General features: G+C 37.6%; 1 protein-coding gene across 1 annotated transcript in view; it reads left to right on the top strand.

The window, feature by feature from the left end:
• Positions 1–23,410, top strand: part of LOC139975426 (unconventional myosin-VIIa-like) — a 49,402-nt gene that overhangs the window by 14,981 nt on the left and 11,011 nt on the right. Inside the window, exons 5-29 of the mRNA XM_071983414.1 lie at positions 303–487; positions 1,229–1,350; positions 3,795–3,937; positions 4,648–4,761; positions 8,163–8,393; positions 8,914–9,173; positions 9,778–9,856; positions 10,625–10,756; positions 11,280–11,406; positions 11,750–11,994; positions 12,300–12,361; positions 12,717–12,900; positions 13,530–13,709; positions 14,321–14,416; positions 14,968–15,090; positions 16,255–16,366; positions 16,975–17,165; positions 17,914–18,117; positions 18,571–18,654; positions 19,515–19,616; positions 19,890–20,113; positions 20,856–20,973; positions 21,598–21,726; positions 22,198–22,371; positions 23,150–23,377. Of these exons, the coding sequence (XP_071839515.1) occupies positions 303–487; positions 1,229–1,350; positions 3,795–3,937; positions 4,648–4,761; positions 8,163–8,393; positions 8,914–9,173; positions 9,778–9,856; positions 10,625–10,756; positions 11,280–11,406; positions 11,750–11,994; positions 12,300–12,361; positions 12,717–12,900; positions 13,530–13,709; positions 14,321–14,416; positions 14,968–15,090; positions 16,255–16,366; positions 16,975–17,165; positions 17,914–18,117; positions 18,571–18,654; positions 19,515–19,616; positions 19,890–20,113; positions 20,856–20,973; positions 21,598–21,726; positions 22,198–22,371; positions 23,150–23,377 (3,849 nt within the window). The remainder of the gene's footprint in view (positions 1–302; positions 488–1,228; positions 1,351–3,794; positions 3,938–4,647; positions 4,762–8,162; positions 8,394–8,913; positions 9,174–9,777; positions 9,857–10,624; positions 10,757–11,279; positions 11,407–11,749; positions 11,995–12,299; positions 12,362–12,716; positions 12,901–13,529; positions 13,710–14,320; positions 14,417–14,967; positions 15,091–16,254; positions 16,367–16,974; positions 17,166–17,913; positions 18,118–18,570; positions 18,655–19,514; positions 19,617–19,889; positions 20,114–20,855; positions 20,974–21,597; positions 21,727–22,197; positions 22,372–23,149; positions 23,378–23,410) is intronic.

Consider the following 23,410-nt stretch of genomic DNA (forward strand, 5'->3'; position numbering starts at 1 on the left):
TTTGTGATATGACATGGTCCTTCTTCCTTGCAAGCTTGGGTAAGGAGGATCTTTATGGAGGTGTGATATATAAATAGGATGGCCGCGAAATCTCAAGGGTCCCAGTGCGTTTCACAGACATAGACGGAATTATACAGTGTCCTTCCTAATCTTGCTATTCAACTGTAAGCAAACATTCTTTGGCCAGCATGACATACGAAAAAAGTGGATTTGTGTCCCTCAAATTGGCAGGGTTATTTATATATTTTTCCCTATTCATTTTTTTAAATTTTTTTTTATTTAAATTTTTTAAAATTCTGCAGACCTACACAGGATCTATCTTAGTGGCAGTCAACCCGTACCAAGTGTTGCCGATTTACACAGCCGAGGAAGTTACCGGATACAAGGACAGAAGGATCGGCGAGAAATCGCCCCACATTTTCGCAATTGCAGACAATTCTTACTATAGGATGTTACGAGAAAGGAAGAACCAGTGTGTGATCATAAGGTAGGTAATATTGATTGGTTGCCTGTTTCATTAGAGAATCAAAATGTGAAAGATTTAAGTTACAGAGCTTATGGGCTTAGCTCTTCCTCGAAGTACATGCAATATGCAATCTCCAACTGTAATCCCAATTACATGAAGTGTGCTGTACCATAAGTGGTAACCTCAGCTTGCTGTACTTTCTTCATGGCGACCCACGTCGAGATTTACCTAGGCTGGTCGGAACCCTTAATTTACAGAATGTATACTCTCTGCTGCTCGACGATTATAAACTTTGCATTGACAGATTTTATTGCAGCGGGTTACACGATCACTGCAGCACACATATTTACCCAATTTTTTTTATACCTTTTCAGGGAGGAAGTTCATTGTCAGCTTCTATCAGAAACATTATTTACCGATCAAACTGTGTGTTGTTTTGTCCTTTCATTTCCACCAAGACTATTCCCAATCCTCTTGGTGGAAGGTACATGGATGTTAGTTCATTCAGCAGGTCTCCAGCATTGTCTAATTCCAATTGAATATAAATGCAAGACTGTATGCAGCAGCCAAATTTTCAGCAACTGACTCTCTTTGACATCTGCAGATGTAATAATTTGCTTCTAGAAACACGGTGTATGGGCATGTGAACCGATTTGACAGACTTTACAACAAGTTCCAACGACCCGTGATGATTATTTTTAAGGTAGCAAAACAAGTTTTTTTTTATTTTTATGTAATATCTTGTCTGTTTTTCTTTTTCAGTGGTGAAAGTGGAGCAGGAAAGACAGAAAGTACTAAACTCATTCTACAATTTTTGGCGGCTGTCAGCGGCCAACATTCATGGATTGAACAACAGATTATTGAATCCAATCCAATTATGGAAGGTGAGCAATTTTTTCCAGTTTAAGAGCCGCCACAGTCCGATCAGGGACTCCTCAAAATCTTCTGTTCTCTTGGCTCAAACTCGTTCGACCAAAAGTTGCAACCGTTTATGTACTTGGATAATTATGTTGGCTAGGATAGGGTTTAATTCACTTCAGGCATGCTACAAAAGGTCTCCCATAAGAACACCTCTGCATATTTCTTTGAGCTTTGTCCACACTCTTTTATTTTGTGGGATAAATCAAGTCAACATCGGACAAGATCTGTGTTGCAATCCCTTTCATTTATTTATGTATCAAATACACATCGCCCAGAACTTTTCATCGCAAAAACCGAAGTTTGTTATTTATTATTCTTGTCCTTGGCTACTTATAAGAACTACATATAACTACGAAAATCTGAAGGGTGGTGTTTGTTTGATTTTTCAATTCTTTCGCTTTAAGAAATGATATTCCTTAGAAATCTTACCATCAGCTATATAGCATTCACAGTGAGATAGTGTGTACAATTAGGTACATCAGCATGATAGCTCAAAGTGGCCATGGCCTCAACTTGTTTCTTTTTATCCCTTTCCTGTATTTGTTGTTAAGTTTCACTGTGATCCGCTGTTTAGGTAGTTTACAGACATTTGGCAGAGAAAGCGTATTGAACTGAGTTTTATACTGTGTAACAAATGTCCTGTGTTTTGATGTCCCAAGTGTACAAACCTTTGTATAAACACAGCGAGTGTTCAAACATTGCTAGTGGGCAAACACATTGTAAGTGCTAAACAGAAATTGTATATTGTGTGCTACTGTTAGGCAGGTAAGTATATCAAATTATTATTTTATCAGCTGTCAGTCAGTCAGCCCGAAAGAAAAGGTATCAAAAAAGAAACTAATTGAACAGCAATTTGTCAGTGATGCAGATGAGTTAGGCTGATACAAAACCTGTCAGCAAAAGTTCCCAATTATGTTTTTCGGTTGTTTTGATCTCTCTTTTTTCCCCCCAAATAAATTGATTCCAAGGATAGTGGTTTCATTTGAGTTACGTAGATACATAGTTACATAGATACATGGTTACATAGATATAGAGATACGTGGTTACATAGATACATGGTTACATATATACATAATTATATATAGTTACATAGTTACATAGATGATTACATAGATACATGGTTACATAGATACATGGTTACATAGATATATAGATACATGGTTGCATAGATACATGGTTACATATATACATAGTTATATAGATACAAAGTTACATGGTTACATAGATTATTACAGAGATACATGGTTACATAGATACATGGTTACATACATAGTTATATAGATACATAGTTACATGGTTACAAAGATATTTAGATACCTGGTTACATAGATACATGGTTACATATATACATAGTTATATAGATACAAAGTTACATGGTTACATAGATGATTACAGAGATACATGGTTACATAGATACATAGTTACACAAATACATAGATACATGGTTACATACTTACATATATACATAGTTATATAGATACATAGTGACATGGTTACATAGATGATTACATAAATACATGGTTACATAGGTACATGGTTACATTGATACATAGTTACACAGATACTTAGATGGGTATATAGATACATGGTTACATAGATATATAGTTACATAGATACATGGTTACACAGATACATTGTTACATGGTGACATAAATACATAGTTACATAGATACATAGTTACACAGATATATGGTTACATAGTTACATAAAATACATACTTATATAGATACATTGTTACATAGATACATAGATACGGATGCAGTGAGTTGGTTTTTCTTTTCAGTAGAGGATCATTTTATTTACTTCAATCTTTCCTGTCTCCAATCAACGTATCACATAAAGTTTACTCAGCTGACAGTAAAACTTTGTTGATGTGTTAGATTAATTACCAGTTATATTGAAGTTGATGATTTATGGAATCACACCAATGTTTATGCAGCTACTTCTGTATAGGACGTCAATATGAAGGCACCTTTACAAGAAAAGAAAAAAAAAACAGTTTCTTCCATTTAATGAGAGAATTGTTGTTTATTAAATTCAAATCAAATATGTAAGTTTTTTATCTGATAAGCCCTAGTTAGTCAGCTGCTAGTATAAAGGAAAATGTTTTTGAAATCAGTTCATGGGATCTGAGTGTTTCTTAAACTTTTAATGATTGGCAAGATGCGTTCTCTTTAGTATACTATTCATTAGATGCATATTCATGTTACATAATTTCATCTGTTGAATATCCATTGGATTTTGTATACAGTAGCTTCTTGGCACCAATATTGGTGTAAGTGTGGAAGCTCCTGAGGATTAGAATAATTTTGTTTCTTATATATATATATATATATATATATATATATATACATGTGTTAAATACATACATATTTTTTATTTTCTTCGACCTTAATCTGCCACGCAGCATTTGGAAATGCTAAGACCATTCGTAATGACAACTCCAGTCGATTTGGCAAATACATTGACATCCACTTTACGGAGAGGGGAGTGATCGAGGGCGCCAAAATTGACCAGTACTTGTTGGAAAAGTCAAGACTTGTATCACAGGTATGGTGAAATGAAAATCTACTACTATCTCTCAAAAGTGATATAAAAAAAATATGAAAGTGCAATGTGAATTTCTTTCCTGTTATGTTTTAAGAAGTGGCAGCAGTCTTTGTTGTCCTAAGAAAATCTCTCCGACTTTTGTGTGTAGGATGGATTAATTTGGAGATTGAAATTAACTGTTCCTCTATATAGCACATATGTTAGCATAGTAAACTGCAAAATATGGTACAAAACCTGAAAACAGAAACACATCATGACGGGATGATTGAGTACCTGTGCAGTGAATAAATGATATGTGATTCCCAGACAGGTAATAAATGCTTAAAAATGCAGAGTTTATTTCCAGGACTGAGATCTCATCTACAAACATTACTTAAATTAACTTATTCTCCCAATTGCTAACTTAGTGTATGAATAAATGGCTTATCCTATAAGTCCGGTGCATTTTCCGTGAGTGGGCTACAGCCAGAGAGTTAATTCAGATTTACCTGCACATTCTGTGCGCCATTTACACATTCTGTGCGCTATTTTCACATTCTGTGCGCCATTTACACATTCTGTGCGCCATTTACACATTCTGTGCGCCATTTTCACAGTAATGCTTATTAATGCACCTACAAGTCTCCGTCAATAAGGTAGATGAATATTACTCACTTTATCTATAAATTGGCTGGATGAAACAAACATGCCGTCGTTTTTTGTTTTCTCAGCTGCCGGACGAGAGGAACTATCACATCTTCTACTGTCTGCTAGTCGGGCTCCCTGCATCAGAGAAGGGAAAATTAGAACTGACAGAAGCAAAAGACTACTACTACCTTACTCAGGTAAAACTTTCTATAAACAGGATGGAAGAAAGAAATTGAAGGAGAGGTGGGAAGGGAGGGAAGGGGGTGGGGGGCATTTGGGCTTTTGTAGTGTAAAGTCGTAATTACCATGAAGTGAAGCATACAACTAATACTCATATTACCTGGCATCGAAGCAGGTAGTTTATATTGATATTCAGACAACATTCAAGCAGTACATTCCATTCCCTGGTATGCTGTTCTAAGGGGCGTGTGTCTTATCTTTTAATGAATGAAGGGATATATATATCTACATATATATATATATATATATATATATATATCTATATATATATATATATATGTAAGGCATGAACTTGCCTTTGTACTTCAGACTTGACACCACTGCCCTCTTAGTCATTATTTCAGGTGATATATAGATTCCTCGAGTTTATAATCTCGTCTTATCTTATGTCAGAGCAGCCACTCTATTTGTCATTCGAGATGTGTCTTTCATAATTTGGTTACCATTTTTGTGATTTACAGTTTGGAACTTTGCCCCCCCCCCCCCCAATAGAGCCCATTGATATCAATGTCTGAAGAATGTCATGAATTTTATATCAGTCAACATCAGCTATGAGTCAGGTTTGACCTCTATCTACAAATGTGATTAGATATCAGTTGTATTTATGTTAGTAATATGTTGAGGATGGTTGTAGCCCAGTGGGTTATTAGCTCTTGTATTTCCTTGTGTAGGGTTCTCACCCCTCGTGTTTCCTTTTTGGTACTTTTTGAATAAGTTTTAACCATAAGTAGGGCAGCAAGTTTACATTTTCAAAGTTCCAAAACAGTTTTGTTTATCTACCCGCAATGCAATGACTATATCGGGATACCTTCATTTCTGTCGCTGGACATTTTTGTGGAAATGTTTGCTGTGTAAACAATGAAATAAAACGAAACTTGAAAGAGAATTATAGTTTACTGTGTGCTTCATGATACAAAGACATGAGCCACATCTAATCTGGGTTTTCCCAATGCGACAAAATTTAATTAACATATGATAAACTACATCAAACACAGTACCACAATAGTGCTGGTGTTTTCCAAATTAAAGTACACACTTTGACCTCATAGCCAAATTGTAAATGTCCCAATTGTGTTCATTTCAAGATAGCTATGAAATTAGATTGGGTGAATTATACTGCACATTAGATATGGGGAATTGATTACACAGTTTTTGGCTGGTTGGAAAGCTTTTCATTCCGATAATGAGGGAATGCCACATACTCTGTAGTCACTATGACTGTGGCCACTAAATTTACTTCGTTCCCCGCTTACCTGTCTCCCCACAACCTTAGCACCGCATTCTACCGTGTCTAGTATGCCCTGGTAATCTTTTAACACTGTGCACCCTCAGTGACCGGTCCTATCTGGTCAATGTCCTTCCTTCTCATTCTACCATCCAAAGTGTTTATACATGCGTTTCCGTAGTGGATTTTTTAGCTCTTCATTCTGATGAGGGAATGCCACATAGTCTGTAGCCACTAAAACCATGGACACTAATACAATGGCCACTATTAAGTAGTAAGCTTATTAGGCTATGGGGATAAAGCAGTGACCAATATGACATTATGGCTAATTATTATACTTTCTGAATGGGCCTTGCGTTCATTTGTACTACTTGTATAAGAAATTAGAACTAGAATGATATCCCTTTTTGAAAAGAAAAAAATGACTGAAATAAGATTATTAATTTTTTTTTTTGAGGACATCGTAGACATAACACATTAACTTGAGACCATTCTATAGTGAACCAGAAAGTTTTCTAAAAATTAATCAAAGATAAAAACATAGAAAATAATAATTAAATAGAAACTGAAATATTTGGAATAACTTTTGTGTAGTACAGTTGACACGGGCCCAGGGTGTTAACTCTGTGAGAGTGCACTTATCATTACCATCAAATATCCCCTCATACATAAAATATTTTAAAATGTCATTTTTCATTTAAAAATCGATTTCAGCACTTTTAATGGTAACATAAAAGTTCACTTGAAAATTCCTAAAATCCGTTCGTGCCATGGTGACATCAGGATACATTTCATTTGACATTTTACCCTGAGAACTAACATGATACAAAGGTAGTGACAGCTATTGAATTTTGTCGTGAAGGTTCCACAGCAATTCTCTGGGTTTATTAATGTAACTTTAATTATTGGAACTCCAAAGGTTGAGTGTGGAAGTGTTTGCTTTTAGTGTGACAAAGATCAGCTTGATAAGAGGTGATAGCTGGCAGACATATTTCATTTTCTTCCTCAAAATAAAAGACAAGACATTCATTTTGGTTGCTATGTTTGTCGCTTGCTTTTGGCCTTTTTCATTATTTTATGTGTAAAAGTAAGTTGGCCTGACGTTTCGATCCTAGCAGGATCTTCTTCAAAGGCTAAATGACAAGTAACAGTGACAGAACGGACAAAAACACGCACAGAAAACAAACAGGTTAATGAGCATGGTGAACACAAAGAGATAGATGTAAGGGGATTAGTAGACATTATTTTATATCACAATGTTAACAGATTGTCTTCAGAAATCATTTGCAATGGTGTATTTTTATGGCCAAATGGAATTCCAGCCTCCAAATGGAATTCCAGTAGCAGTCAGATCCATAATGTCAGTGTGTAGAATTGAAGGGCAGTTGTAATTTCAAGTTAGATGCCAGTAACCAGAACTGCTAGTGTGTGTTTTGCCCAGAAAGAAGACACAATCTGCTATATCACACCGATGTTTGTCTGGCACTGATAATTGGCAACGAATTTAGTCCGTATGAGGATTAGGGACTTACAACATATCATATGTAGACCCTAGATATAGATTAGAGGGCTGAACATCATAATCCAACGTGAAAATTGAGATCATTTAAGCCTGGTATAACTTGTTAAGATTGGTAGTTAATTTGTGACCCCTGACCCCCCACACCCTTAGTTGGTATCGCATGGGACTTGTTATCCTGAGATCACAAGGTTTCTATAAATCTAGTATCTAGCAAAACCAGTTTTTGATGCCCTTTAAAATGTGTTTAATAATATCCAAGTCATAATGTTTACCAGTGATACTCTGTTATGGTTGTAATTAAGTAGCTTGTGTTCTCTGGCTCAGAATCGAGGGTATACTGGGTATCTGGCCGATGTAATTTGTACTGTTAATGTAAACTTTCTTTTCTCTTTCTTACCGATTTCAAAATTTGGGTACAGTACTAGGGTGTGATCTTTAAATCAAATGATTAGACTGACCAGCACTGGCAAGGGCTAATATACTATAAATACATGTGATCATCATAACTATTCTAAAGAATTAACAATCTATGAAAGACATACCTCCCGCAATTATTTTTGCATATTTTGACCGACCGTTAAACATCTTTTTTTAATTATTTTAATTTTTAGGGAGACTGCTTAGAATGTGAAGGCAGAGCAGATAAGAGAGACTTTGCTGAGATCCGCGGTGCCATGAAGGTGCTCACCTTCAGCGATGAGAACATTTGGGACATCTACAAGCTTCTGGCCGGCATTCTCCATCTCGGAAACATTCAATTTGTGGCTGTCGAGAGGAGGAACTTAGAGTCAACGGGTTTCGCACAGGAAGATCAAGTCTCAAAAGTGTCCAGAGTGCTGGAGGTGAAAAAAACTTACACAAGTGTTTTTTTTTTATTTCAGAAATTGCATTTTGACATATTTTAGAGTTTTTAAAGTTTTCCATGTTCTTTAATCTTTACTTTCTTTTATTATTCTTGTGTCGTCATTGATGTGAAAAATTTATGTTCATTGATGTTTTTGAAGCTTTAACACTATTTTGTGGGGGGCAAAGGGATAAATAGAAACCTTAAATATGGTAAACAGTTGTTGGGAGAACAAGAAAGAACTAGAAACTGCATTTAAACCACTGTTTCTGTGTTGTAGTAACTCTATCTCGAAAGGGCTAACGTCTTATCCCATCCTAGCACCCATCATAGCACCCATCCGGTTTATCTCTTCGCCAAGTGATAGTGGCTAAGTTGCAACGGAAAATTATCAATCTTGCATTGCTTCGGCTACTATCTAAAGGAAACATTTGTGTTCAATGACAAAAATTGTTTCACTAGTCGATAATCCAAAATTTTAATTCTAAAATGTAGCCAAAATTTGTCTGTGTTTTCAGGTCAACCATAAGAACTTGTGCGATGCTCTCACCAATAAAACGACGATGGCGCACGGCGAGACCATCGTCTCACCCGTCTCCAAGGACAAAGCGGTGGACATGAGGGACGCTTTCGTCAAGGCGATATACGGTCGTCTTTTCATCTGGATCGTTACCAAACTGAACGAAGCTACGTACAGGGAGCAAGAGGATCCGAAGGGGATGCGGCTAGGAATAGGTCTCCTCGATATCTTTGGCTTTGAAAATTTTGGCAAGAACAGGTAAATAACGTTTTAGAAACACAGATGTTGATATTTTGAGAATTTTCCTTGCACCTGCTCCTGAAGGAGAACATCGTTTGTCTCGATGGGTGTAGACTCTATGTGGAATGTGCCACATTATTATCATTGCATTCTAAAAAAATATAAAAATGTTTATAGCAGCATAACATTAAATAACCTTACCAGATCACCGCTGCTGACTGGGCAGGGTGCTGTGAACAGCTGATGAAGGCAACTTTGTATATGATACATGCATAAAGGGTATTTAAGAGCTCATCTTAAAATCAGTTTTGTAACCATGTTCATTCTGTGTCACATATTCTATAAGCAATCCTTATAGTCTGGTATCAGAAACCATGGGACATTTGTGATGGCATCTGCACATTAGAAACTAAAATCGCACTCCCCGGTCCCAAATTACTGGTCAATATTAGCTTCTCACTTTTACAATGATGTCTAAAGGCACTCTAGTATGTATTACTGTGTTACTGAAACCCTCATTATGGAATGAGCTGACAATCAACATGATAAAGACATGTAGTAGTTCCCAAAAAAAAACGCTCGTTTATACTCATGCAAAGATATCGTCTTAATTTATCCGTAGCTTTGAGCAAATGTGCATCAACTACGCCAACGAAAATCTACAGCAGTTTTTCGTCCGTCACATTTTCAAACTTGAACAGGTAAGTAAGAAAAGGAGAATTTTATAGAGCAGGTGGTCAGTGGGCACTTTATTATAACCTTGATAACTTTTTCCAGGCCGTTTCATTTGTCAATCAAATTTCTGTTCGTTTTTTGTCTGTTTATGTTTCTGTGTGTGTTTTAGTTTCTGTCCGGATGGGGTCTCCTTTGGGAAATATATATTACGACATCTTTTGTGGTACATTCTCTTGTATTCAAGGATGATATACATTTTATTCATGCTCCGTTAACATAGAGCCAAATCTCAATGATTTTCGTGTCTACTTGGTGTCCCTATTATTAATAGACAGAATTTATCCTACAAGCTACACAAGTTTTTGAAAACGATAACCAAAAGCGTGACATTTTATTTTCACTTCTCTTTCTCGTTGCCATGACAATATGTCAGTTAACTTTGAATTTTAGGCGCACACTTTTGGGGTGGAAATTTGTTTTTTTGGGGGGGGGGGGGTTGGGGGCAACTATATTTTTGAGCCACATTGTTGGGTGAAATATTTTAGGGACCATTTAGGTGGAGAAAATGTATCAGGCCCAATGTTTTGTGGGAGAGGTCTAAAATTTTAAAATTGCAATAACTCCACAACCTTGGAAATCAGATTGCATCCACACTTTGAATACAGTTGTTGGCTAGTAGCTGGTACATGTGGGTATAAATATTATGATATTAGATGATAACATGCAACACTTTAATAAGCAAGGAACCGTAGTTCTTTTTTATTTGTTGTAATGCCCTTTTTCTCGTTTTGTAGGAAGAGTATGACAGAGAGGGCATCAAATGGGACCACATCCAGTTTGTGGATAACCAAGAGACTCTGGACATGATCGCAATGAAACCTCTCAACATCATCGCTCTGGTAGATGAAGAAGCAAGATTCCCAAAGGTAAAAAAATGATAAAGATTGAAAAAGACAGTAGCAGCTGTTTTTGCTTGAAGATATCTTACAGTCACATGAGTTTTGATGTGCCATAAGCCTACCAAGATATAGACCTAACCATAACCCTCCAAGAGGAGCTTAAAATTATATCTTTAAATATTGGTCTTGTTTATTTAGTGTACCGCTACACGCCGAGAAGTAGCCCACCATTACTCCCAAATACTCATTCCCTTTCACCCTCTCCCTTGTCCCTTGTGTTTCTCCCCTCTCTTTCCCCTGTTCCTTCCCCTCTGCCTCTTTCCCCTGTTCCTACCCCTCTGCCTCTATCCCCTTCCTCCTCTGCCTTTTCCCTTCTCCCTATCCCCTTTCCCTATTCCCTTTACCCTAACCCATACTGCCTCTTCCCTCTCCATACATCCCTTTCCACTCTCCCTCTCTCAAAAAACAGCTATGTGACTGTTACATTCTTGGGTTCAGCTGTCCAGAATAATCATATAATATTTTTATTTTTATTTACCCATGTTTACAGGGAACAGATAAAAGTTTGCTGGCCAAACTGAACAATCAACACAGTAGGAACGAACTCTACAAGGCATCTTACGGCACCCAGTTTGGCATCCAACATTTTGCTGGCCTGGTTTATTATGAGACCGACGGTAAGCTTTAGACAATCTTTTATTAATGAGATTGCCTGCGTTGCTCATCCCTGCATGAGCCATGAGATTTTTCCATACTTGTGTACATTTGAGATCTTGGTCTTATCCTTGATCAGTGTTGTTCCAAAAATTTGTTGGTAATATTGAATTGAAATAGTAGAATTTTTGTTGTTGTTGTAAGGTCATGTGAAAATTAAAAATGAATTAATGATATGTGTCCAGACGAAAGGAAGAACCCCACCCCCTCCCAAATTAAATGGATAAAAATCTTGTGTAGCCTCTCAAGTTTCAACATAGTTATCGATTTAGATATTTTTTTCGTTCTCCATTTCCTTCCCTTCAGGTTTCTTGGACAAGAATCGGGATACATTCAGTCCGGATTTCATCGGGCTCATCAAGACCTCCAAGATACAATTCTTGAAGATGCTGTTCGAGAAGGACATCACCGGTGTCAAGGACACCAGGAAGAAACCCCCGACCCTGGGGAAGCAGTTTAAGACCTCCCTGGATGCCCTCATGAATACCCTGAACGCCTGCCAACCGTTCTTTGTCCGTTGCATCAAACCGAACGAATACAAGAAACCAAATGTAAGCGGTTTTTTATTTTGAAATGTCGTCCTTAATTGCTCTGGCGCCAATTTAGGGGGGTTTTACTGAAGTTTTGAATTCTCATTCGTAAAGCTGAAGACTTTGTGAAGTGTTTGTATGATTTTGACTGAAACTATTCGCGGGTCAGAGTTGTTACCCCAAAGGGCCTTTTTATAGGCAGTGAGCTTTTTGGCCATTTTAAGGTGCATAATTGTTGGTGGAAGTTTTCCTGCTGGACAAGAGTTTGAAGAATTCGGCAAAGATTCCCTCGAAAAACGTTCCATTTTCCTCTTAATATTTTGCAGGTGTTCGACAGGGAGCTGGTCGCCCGTCAACTTCGTTATTCAGGGATGATGGAAACGATCAGGTGAATATCTCATTCAACTTCATGAGGAGGTTAAGATGTTGATGCGACATCACAAAGATTATTGCAATACTGTAAACATCTCCACCAACCCCCCCCCCCCCCAAATTTAATGATTAGAATCTTCATTTATTTTATCGTCTCAGCCGCTCTGGAACGATCTGCACATTTCTGAGTGACGAGTTTCTCTTCCCCATTTCTGTGTCATTAAGTCTTTGGCCTTGAGATTTTAGTTTCTCTCTTTACAGTAATCATAAACAGTTGCGCTTTTAAGTAAAGCTCACTGTTTTTTTGTTATTTTTGGCTCACGTTGATTACCAATCGGACGTCCCATCTCAATGTTTTCGCTCCCTTCCAGGATTCGTCGCAATGGCTATCCCATCCGGCACACCTTCAAGGAGTTTGTAGACCGATACCGGATGTTGATAGGCGGTGTGAAACCATCTCATTTGGAGGACTGTAAGGCAGCATCCACGAGGATTTGTGAGGCGGTGTTGAAAGGATACGACTGGCAACAGGGTCATCACAAAATATTTATCAAGGTAAAAATTCATTGTCCAAAGTCTCCGTAAAGGGGTAGACAGAAATATTCTGACAGAAGCACGGCCGACCCAATGACCTAAAAGAAATCATTCTTTGGGTAGGAAGGCTACAGTGGCTCTTATTATTACCATGCAGCAAAGAAATTACAGGACTTTAATCTCTAAGGTCACTGGGGGTGAAATCCAACTCTTACTCTCCTTGCTGAAAAGGAACAGTCCTTGGAAGCTAAGTTAACCTTAAAATATCCGAGTAAAATACAGACAAGCTTTTTAAATTGGATTTGTATTTTTGCTTGGTATATATTTTGTGTAATTTTGTGTAAAATGTGAAATGAAAATAGCTTATTGCTTGCTAATGAAAATCATTTTGGAAAATTTAAACTAGCATTTTGTCTTTGATAGTTTCATCAATCTCAATAAGATTATTTAAATACCTTTGTTAAAACTTTCCAGAAGTTGGCCTGCAAGAGCAAAAGAGCTGCTTTAAAAATCTCTCGGTGAAAAGCGTGGTGCCGTGAAAAAATCTCTTCGTAGGAATTACGAATATCGTCAAAAGAGAAAAGAAAAAAAAAAAATGAAAAAATCTTTTGACTGAATCAAGGAGATGCTCACCATTTTCCCCCTCACAGGACGAACAGGATGTGTTCCTGGAACAGGAGCGGGACAAAGCACTGACCAAGTGGTGCGTACTGATCCAGAAGACCTTCAGAGGATGGTTCTACCGGAAAAAATTCTTGCGAATGAGATCCGCCGCCATCGTCATCCAAATGACCTGGAGAAAATGCGTCCAGAGAGTCCGTTTCGTCAAGGTGAGTCGGCCCCAAGTCCTCACGACCACGGGGTCTCTACTACGAAAAAAACAATACCGATCTGATTTACAATCTGTTTTAGGCTTTTACAATAATTGTCTTACTGTACTACAGTTTCTCATGCTTATTTATATTTATACATTGACTATGATTTAATCTATTTTACTATATTTACATACTTTTGAAATTGTTTTGGACTATATGCATTTTAGTTTTAAAATATCATTTAGTATGGGTGTGTTTTTATATTGTTGCTTTTGGGCTTTTACATATTTTGCCTTATTGGTTCTATATATTAAATATTTTGGTTTTTTGTTACTATTTGTGTGTAGGTTTTACATTTGTAAAGCGCTTTGAGCAGCTTTGCTGATTATGCGCTATATAAATATTACTTATTATGATCATCATTATTTCCCAAAACTTTTTATCATTTTTCAGTCAACGGATTACTGATTTCGACTTTGAATTTGACAGTCCTGTGTTTGGTCATCGACGGATCAATATAAATGATTTTTGTGACCTTTTTTGTTGTTTTTTTATCAGGACTTTTTGAGTTATCAGGTGCAACGTTACTGATCCATATTAATCTTCTCTTACTCTTTGATTTTCAGATGAAGCGAGGCTACCTCCGTCTCCAGTCAGTACTGAGATCGAGAATCTTGACGTACAAGTTCCAGTTTATGAGACACAAAATAATGGCTCTACAGGTATAACAAAACTTTTTAACTTGCTTCAAAATGCCATATCAGTTTCATCAATTTGAATATTTCTAAGTAGCTTGATTTTAATAGGTAAGAAAGTGAGCGGAGCGGGCCTGTTAGAAGGTTTCAATATTAAACTTATATATTGTTCACCTAATGGGCCCACCCTATACATTATGGGGTTAGGCTAAGTCACCTGATGGGCCTACCCTACACATTATAGGGTTAGTCCCAGTCACCTGATGGGCCTACTTTATACATTATGGGGTTAGTATCGGTCACCTGATGGGCCTACTCTATACATTATGGGGTTATGCTATATCCCCATATGATGGACCTGTCCTGTACATTGGTCAGTGTAGGTATAGTGAGAGTTTTGTGACCTTTGACCCTTTGCTCCAACCAGTGTTTCTCTCTGTACCCCTTGTAGAAAATGAAATTGAGAAATCCTGTTACATGTGTTTTGAATTATAGCTAGTGAATTAGATCCATACAAGTTCTTCTCTTTTTGTTCTTACCTTTAAAGTATTGATATAATTTTTTTACTTTTTCTTCAGGCCGTGTGCCGAGGTCACCTGGTCCGGCAGCAGACCGTTCACAGAATCCGCAGCGTGATCAAGATACAGTCGCTAGCACGAATGATGATAGTGAGGAAGAGATACAAGGAACCTCTGAAACTGGTAACGAACTCCCGACTAGCCTCCTCCTCCACCCCTTATCAATCCATTTAAAGACAATGAAATCATTGATACATGTTGGCCCCACATTAATACTGAACGTTCTTTACTCAATCCCAAGGAATGTGTTTCATCCAGAATGTAATTTTCTTTGATTCTCATCATTCTGGTTAATTAGTTGATTAGTATAACAAAATAATTGGTTGAAAGAGTTATTATAACCTTACATTAGCTGTAAAGAAAGTTTTCCTCTGACTCAATTATGACATGATGACTCAAGCTAACAGATCTTTTGTAATCTTCCATTTGTTCATTTTAGTATTAAAAAAACACAACAAATCCAATCAGTTAAAGGAAGGTTTCAGTGAATAATGTGATCCAAGTCCTACCGTTCATCAGTTTTTGTCTATGTATCGCCCTTACCCTGTCATGAATTTTAGTTTCTGAGATAGAGTGCTTGAAAGCTGGCCCGTACCGCCAGAAAATTTGAATCTAACACAGAGCTATGTTGAGACGTGACGTCAGTGGGGCACACTGGTCAGACTCTATCAGATATCACTCTTAGCTTGGCCTTGATACAATACACAGGAATGTGTACAGACTTCATGTATGGCAGTGAATACAAAAGATATCACCTAAGCTTGGCCTTGATACAAAACACAGGAATGTGTACAGATTTTGCGTAAAGGTGTGATTCAAAAAATCTCTCAAATCACAAATTACATCTGATCAACATATTATGAAGAAAAACTAGTTAGGGAACTCTGGAACATTGTTTCACACTCCAAAAGATTGCTTACTTGCAACTCCACGGGTAATTTCCATCTTATTCGCTATTTAACTTTGCAGAAATTTTAAAACTTTCCTCACTACAGTGTAGCTTGCTAACGATAGCGTCCCTGCAGCCACCGAAATGAAGTACCTGATGATGTCACCGTGGCTCATCGTTCTCCACTGTTCAAAATATATTAGGTTAAGTTGGCAAGCGGTTCAACAATTCACTTCTCCTGGATCGTAGGATGAAACATCCCGGAACTAGGACTGTGGCGATTGAAGAGATGATGGCGTTTTTTTTTCTTTCATATACCCAATAGACTTCCAATAAATAATTCCTTTAAGCCAGCTGTGTGTTCTATTCTTTTTTCTTGGATCTATTTTTTTTAACAGCACCGTCGTAAACTTAAAACTGAGGTGATCCGACAAAGAGAGGAGAAGAGATTGAAGAAAACGATGGGTTCCAAACAAGCAGCAGAGGAAGCCAGGAGAATTGCTCAGGCAAGTCAGAGAGATTTTTCGACCCGATAAGTATAATACTGATATTGGTCCTATTCTGTTCATAACTGATTAATTTTGAGGGAAAATAGGGCTTTTTAGGGACAAGGTTGTGAAATGTTTGCTAAAAAAGCATTTGGATCGCTAGTCTCATGTGAAGGCCTTGCTGTGTGTTTAAGTACATATTTTTGCAAATGCAGCACATTCTCTTTGTCTCGACTTGACCGGCTGGTCAACCAGCATGAAACTAACACCCAAAATTGGTCATTCGGTTGTAGTGCCAATTTTCCATGAGTTAATGATCATAATTGAATGACTCTGTGGAATCAATTTAAAATGTCGTCTGCCCCCCCCCCCCCCCACAAATCCTGTGGTAATAAGAACCTTACAAGATCGACAACGAAGGGTACACCCTTAAAAAAAAAAGGGAAGTTTGCAAAGGTTTAATTGCGCCTCCCTCTATCCCCACAATGTTAACCATCTGCAGTGGGGATGGGGTCTGGCTATCACTCGAACATATTGAAATGTCGACTCCGTCAGTCGGCAATTAATTTATCTGTTTTTGTTTTGTTTCGGTACGACTAACTTAACCGCTCGTCTTCTCTCTGCAGAGAGCAATGATCGAGATGGAGCTTGCAGACGAGGAGCTGGAGGTCCAAGAGAAACAGGAGAGGATGAAGAGGTTAGAGGAACTCAGACTGGAGAGTGAGAATCGGAACCGTGAGATGTCGGCAGAAGACGTGGTGGACGAGCTCTTTGGTGACGCAGGCGTTCTGGGTGATGACTCAGCACCTGCACAATTTGCTGTGAGCTTTAAATACCTCTATTCCAATTTCAAAGTGAATTAAGTCTCCAGCAAACCCTGAAATTCTGGTATTTGTTCAGACTAAAATTCAGAATTTTATCAGGATCTGCTTGGTTTTCATGTTTTATTTATATGTGTAACCTGCATCGCGGAAACACTGATCATAGTTTGTATCCATGCAGTGATCCACAATCCCACTACCATGGTTACGGCCTAGTTTAGGAGAATTTTTGGTGCTCTTTGCCCAGAGATGGTATTTTTAAACTTCTTCTGGCTGCGGTGACGGGCTGTGTAAGTCTGTAAAATGTTGACAGTCCAGTCTGGCTCAACCATACCTCATTTTTATTTTTGAACCAACCCCATTGCTCTCTCGGAGCCCCTTAAATTTGTCAAAAAAGCCTGAATGGGTGGGTCTATATGGTGGGTTCACTAAATTGCTTATCGGACTGTAAGCAATCTGTATACACTGAACGGTGTTCTTCGGTGGAGCACAAAGTAGTTGACGAGTGTTCTTTCCATTCGCTGGCATTTTACTTTTAATTCCCTGACGGGATGGTGCAGGACCGTGCAAAGAAAGCAAGATACACGGGTGAGATGTAAGGAGAGAAATTGGTACCGGCCCTTACAGGTAGGTGTAGCCTCGAATGCTCAGAGTGCTCACAGGTTTATCTAAGATCCATCAATGAATATTCATGAACGTTAAAAAAAAAAATTCTTGAAGTGTATTTTATTTGCTCCGTCACCCGTAGGATCTCGACACCAACAGGAGAGCCGGGGTCGCTGCTCAGGGAGAGGTCAAGGATGACTATTATCCAGAGTACGACGAGGATCTCTCGGAGTACAAGTTTGCTAAATTTGCTGCGACTTACTTCCAAGACGGAGCAAACGAGAACTTTGTCAAGAGGAAACTCAGGGATCCTCTGTTGGAGAAATCTGATGAGGGGGATATACAGGTAGGAAAGGAGACTTTGACAATGTCATCAGGATAGATACAATGAGGAGTGGGGTGGGGGTGGACAAGATTCCTGGGGGGTGAGACAAGAGTTCCTGACTGAGGGGAATCTAGCCCCCACCTCCCACCTCCACTGAGGTTACCAATTTCTTTGAAGGAATTGATTGACACCTTGGGGTATTAATTAACTGAAATTGGTTTCAAGTACCGATTTTTTATGTTTGATGGACCATTTTTGCATTTTTTTTTCTTTCTCTTTTATACCAAACCTGTCAAGTGTTGCTCAGTATGGTATCGCAAATGGACAACTTCCCGATTGAAAATAGCGACGGAATTAATTCCTTTTTGCATCAAACATTTAGTCAACTAGGACACTTTTCCAAATGAGTAAGAAAGATACTAAAAACATCAGATATTGTCATTCCTTCATTGCTATTTTTTTTCTTTTCAAAAGGCTGCCTTGGCCGTTTGGATAACAATTCTCAGGTTCATGGGAGATTTACCTGAACCCCGTGCAGGTGCTTCTGTCAGTGACAGGGTGAGTTAAAGCAGACCTTCAAACTTTAACAGGCATGAGCTTTTTCCGCGAATTCGCGGAATATCTGTGATTTCTTTTCTACCACGGGGACAAAAACTTATCCTAACACACTGTAGCATACGTAAACTGGAGCCTATACCGCAATTTTTGCAAAAGTTTTTGGATTTTTTTTTTTTACCCCAGGCTCATCCCTGCTTTAAGCCTCTAGAGAAACTATTGGGTTAAAAATGCATTTATCAATAGTTATAGAAATTATGAGGCATAAAAGTAGGAAATATTGTCAGGGAAAAGACTTAAAAAAAACATAGCTGATTTTCAATCAGTGTAATACCATATTTTCATATTAATTTATTTAATTGCGGGTAACTCGCTAAGGTAAAAGTTTTTTTTATGGAGGTCCTTCCAACAGGAATTTCTTTACCTTAAGACAGCTGTGATGTATTCAGCAATAAATTGCCACAATGGCCACGATATATATATATATGTCAAATATGTTGAATATATATAGTCTGTTCAAAGTATCTCTTTCGAGATCCGGCTTTATATATATATGTATATATATATATATATATATATGTATATATATATATATATATTTATATATATATATATATAAATATATATATATATATATATATATATAATAAATAAATATATATATATATATATATATGTAAATAAATAAATATATATATATATATATATATATATATATATATTTATTATATATATATTATCTATATGTCGTATATAAGAAATTTTGTCTTTGTTTCTCACTGCTCTGTTTTGTTAATATCTTTGGCTCTTGTTAACTTATTCCCATGTTTTTTTCTTCGGTCCTCATCTTCATCTTTTGATAGGATGGAAAGTCGGTGATGACTAAGATTTACAACACTCTCGGAAGGACAAAGGGAAAGAAAGCTTTGGAAAACATACCGAAGGAGAGTGACTTTGATATACCGGTCAGTATTTTGTGAACTTGCAATTTGTCAAAGAATTATCAAAGTTTTTAACCTAAATGCAGGTATATTTCATGCAAGAAAAATTATATAAGTGGAAAGTTTCATTTAAAGTCTAGAACTATGACATTATGAAAGAAAGAAAAATAAATATAGATATATAAGTAAAAGATACTCTGCTTAGTTTTTAAAAAATCACTGGTTCTTGAAAGTTATTGACATAAAAAACCAAATTTGAATAATCAATCTTTCGTGGAATGAATTTTGCCGTTCTAGGTAACCAACTCAACGGGATCGACCCGTAAGAAGAACACCCTGAGACGAAAGCTAGTCAACATGACGTTGAAGAAGAAATCCAAAATTGCTCAAGAGGTCGCGAAGAGCCTGCGAGAGGGAGAGGAGGTGGACACGGAGAACAGCATGCTGATTGACAGGCCGACCTCTAACCTGGAGAAACTCCACTTCATCATCGGTCACGGTATCCTCAGACCAAGTCTCAGGTAAAACTTTTGCAACGAAATATCTGAGTTTGAAAACGGGATCGTGTTTTGTAACATAACGTCTGTGTGTGGGTAACATGTATCAGGCATGGGCTTTTTCCACGAATTTGCGGAATATCTGTAATTTCTTTTCTACCTCAGGGACAAAAAAGTTTTATCCTAACACACTGTAGCATATGCAAACTGGAGCCTATACCGCAAATTTTTGCAAAGTTCCGTGATTTTTTTTTTACCCCAGGCTCATCCCTGATGAATACATAGTGTGTTGTTACATTTTGTTGCTGTATCGATGTCACTGCAAGATATTTAAATACCCTCAGAAATGCAACAAGTCCAATTCATTCTTGCGTCGGTCCCTTCTTTTGATAGCTTGTAGCAATGCAATCCACGTAGGGATCAAACGACGAAAGACATTAACGAGAAATCAGTGTAGAAATACATTTTGTTAGGGATTGGATTACAATCTTTAAGAAATAAATAACCCACAAGTTTTTATTTGGGAAGTACAGGTATTGTACCCTTTTGAAGTGTACAGCAATACTCATGCCCTACCCTCCTCCCTGCTGCCCCATCCCACCCCATACCCCATGAAATTGCAGGGTGAAATTTAGAAGCGGCCTAATCAAATGCGAGCTATGTATTTTGTAGTAGCAGCAAGATCTGTCGCAGAATGTGAATCTTGATCGATCAAATTAAGACAAAAGTGAAAACTGTTTTTTTTGGTCTCATTTTCCTTCTTCAGAGATGAGATCTATTGTATGATCTGCAAGCAGTTAACTCAAAATCCATCGAAGAGTAGCCACGCCCGAGGATGGATTCTGCTTTCCCTCTGTGTCGGATGTTTCGGACCAACGGACAAGGTGAGAACAACACCTAACATACGTCAGTGATTAGGGCTTAAAGATGTTGGTGATCTTCCTCTTTTTTTTCTCTCAATATTTGTGGTATCTTTGTTATTTTTTTATTTTTTTTTGTCATTACTGGTACAACCTTTCAATCCTTTCTGGTTCTGAATGTGCAAAGTCCATTTTAGGTCGAGAGTATGTGTGAAAACCTTTGTAGACGGGTCCACATGGGTGTATAAGCAACCTTGCTGGTCATGTGGACTCAGCAGTGGTTGTAAAACTTGACATCCTATCTGAAGCACTAATGTGATACTGTGTGTAGTGTCACATTAAATATTCTTCCTATCAAATCTGGCGAGGAATCAACTAAGCCATAGGGTCTTCTGGTTTATAAATAAAGATAGTCTTTATCTTTAGATGTCCTTAAACCACCTTATAGTTTCTTATTAACTTGATGCATTTTTAACCAGAATTTGGTAATTTATTATCTGGTTCAGTGTAGAAGGGGTACCGTTTTGTTTTGGGTGCGTTTTGAGCGACACAGTGAGCCTTGGAAGGCATGATTAGCCTAGCCAGCATGTTACACACCGTGTGCTCTTTAAAATTAATTTCTTTGTATCGAATACTTTTCTCGAGCAGTTTGTCAAGTATCTGAAGGCTTTCATCAGAGGTGGTCCGCCAGGCTACGCTCCGTACTGCGAGGAACGGTTACGAAGGACCTTGAATAACGGCACCCGTAACCAGCCTCCCAGCTGGCTGGAGTTACAGGTGAGGAGGTCGAGAGAGTTAGCATAAACATTTGGGGGAGGGGGTGGTTGGGGAGGGTCGGGGTGATACAAGCTAAAATGAAAGTGAACCAATGTAGCTTCAAATATTAAAAGGAAAAGTCAAGAGTTGTCTCTGCCTTTGCCTGGAAACTATTTTCCAATTACAAAAGGATGTGTAATGCTTTTTCACTTTGCAGATTTTGTACATAAGAAAGTTAATTTGTTTCAGGTGGAAGAATGCATTTTACATGCCATGTTCTCAGAATTTAGTCCAATCATGTGTAGAAGATGCTGATATATATATATATATATATATACATATATATATATATAAATGAAAATCGTAATATATATATATATATATATCAGCATCTTCTACACATGATTGGACTAAATTCTGAGAACATATATATATATAATAAAAGTAATAATAATAATATATGAATACGCAATCAATGGTTTGTCAATAAAGGCCACAAAGACCAAGAACCCCCTCATGTTACCTGTCACCTTCATGGATGGAACCACCAAGACCCTCTTGGCCGACTCTGCGACCACAGCCAAGGAACTCTGTAAGACGCTAGCAGAAAAGATAGGACTCAAGGACCAATTTGGTTTCTCTTTGTACATTGCACTGTTTGATAAGGTGAGTAACTGATCAAAGCCAGTTATGGGTCGCCGACCAGAAGGTAAAATTAATGCATCTCACTGTCAAACTGGACAAATGGATGCGGCATTGTAATTCAGATGTAGCAAAGTAGCCAAGGCTACTAATAAAAGATAAAATATCTGTTTTATTCGTGTGCGAGTGTGTTTACCCTACATGATCTGACAACTGCATATTCATTTCTATAACAGTGTAGTGCCTATATTTATAGAACAATGAGAAGAGGTACTCTTTGATATTTTCATTGTTTTCTTGTTTCTAAGTCGAAAGACGAGTTTTGCTTTCGATATTTTAACAGTAAGGATGGTGACAACAATGGATACACTGTTTATTCTTCCCTCCAAAACCCAGAAATCATTCTAAGAAAGCTTTCAGATTTTGAGAATTCACATAAATAATATAATACATAGTTAAAATCCTTTTCATGCAGACATTCCAGCAATTGCTTGCCTAATTTGTTAGGTGAAAAAATTGTTTCTGTCACTGCTTTTATCAACAATGATGCTTCCATAAAATTGATGTTATCAAAGGTTTTGATCTACTTTTTTAGCCTATGATTGCATTGTAACGAGAGTCTAGTGCACCATAATGACTTTCATTCGTAATTTGTCAAATTATGTATTTTGAGGAAAATATTTCTCGACATCGTTTTGCAGAGAATACTCACATATCTTTTGCATAAATTCTGGAGTGATTGGTCTCTGACAATATAGAATGACGAATAATTTGAATCATAACGATCGACTCTTTTTGTTAGGTCTCATCACTGGGCAGCGGAAGTGACCATGTAATGGATGCCATATCTCAATGCGAACAATATGCCAAGGAACGAGGGGCACAGGAGAGGAATGCACCCTGGAGATTGTTCTTCAGGAAAGAAATCTTTGCCCCCTGGCACGACCCGGCCTTTGACCCCGTCGGTACCAATCTGATCTACCAGCAGGTTGTCCGAGGTATCAAGTTTGGAGAGTACAAGTGTGATAAGGTAAACAAAAAATTACATCACACAGATAAACAC

The sequence above is a fragment of the Apostichopus japonicus genome, chromosome 10 (genome assembly GCF_037975245.1).
Source record: "Apostichopus japonicus isolate 1M-3 chromosome 10, ASM3797524v1, whole genome shotgun sequence".
NCBI classification, from domain to species: domain Eukaryota; kingdom Metazoa; phylum Echinodermata; class Holothuroidea; order Aspidochirotida; family Stichopodidae; genus Apostichopus; species Apostichopus japonicus.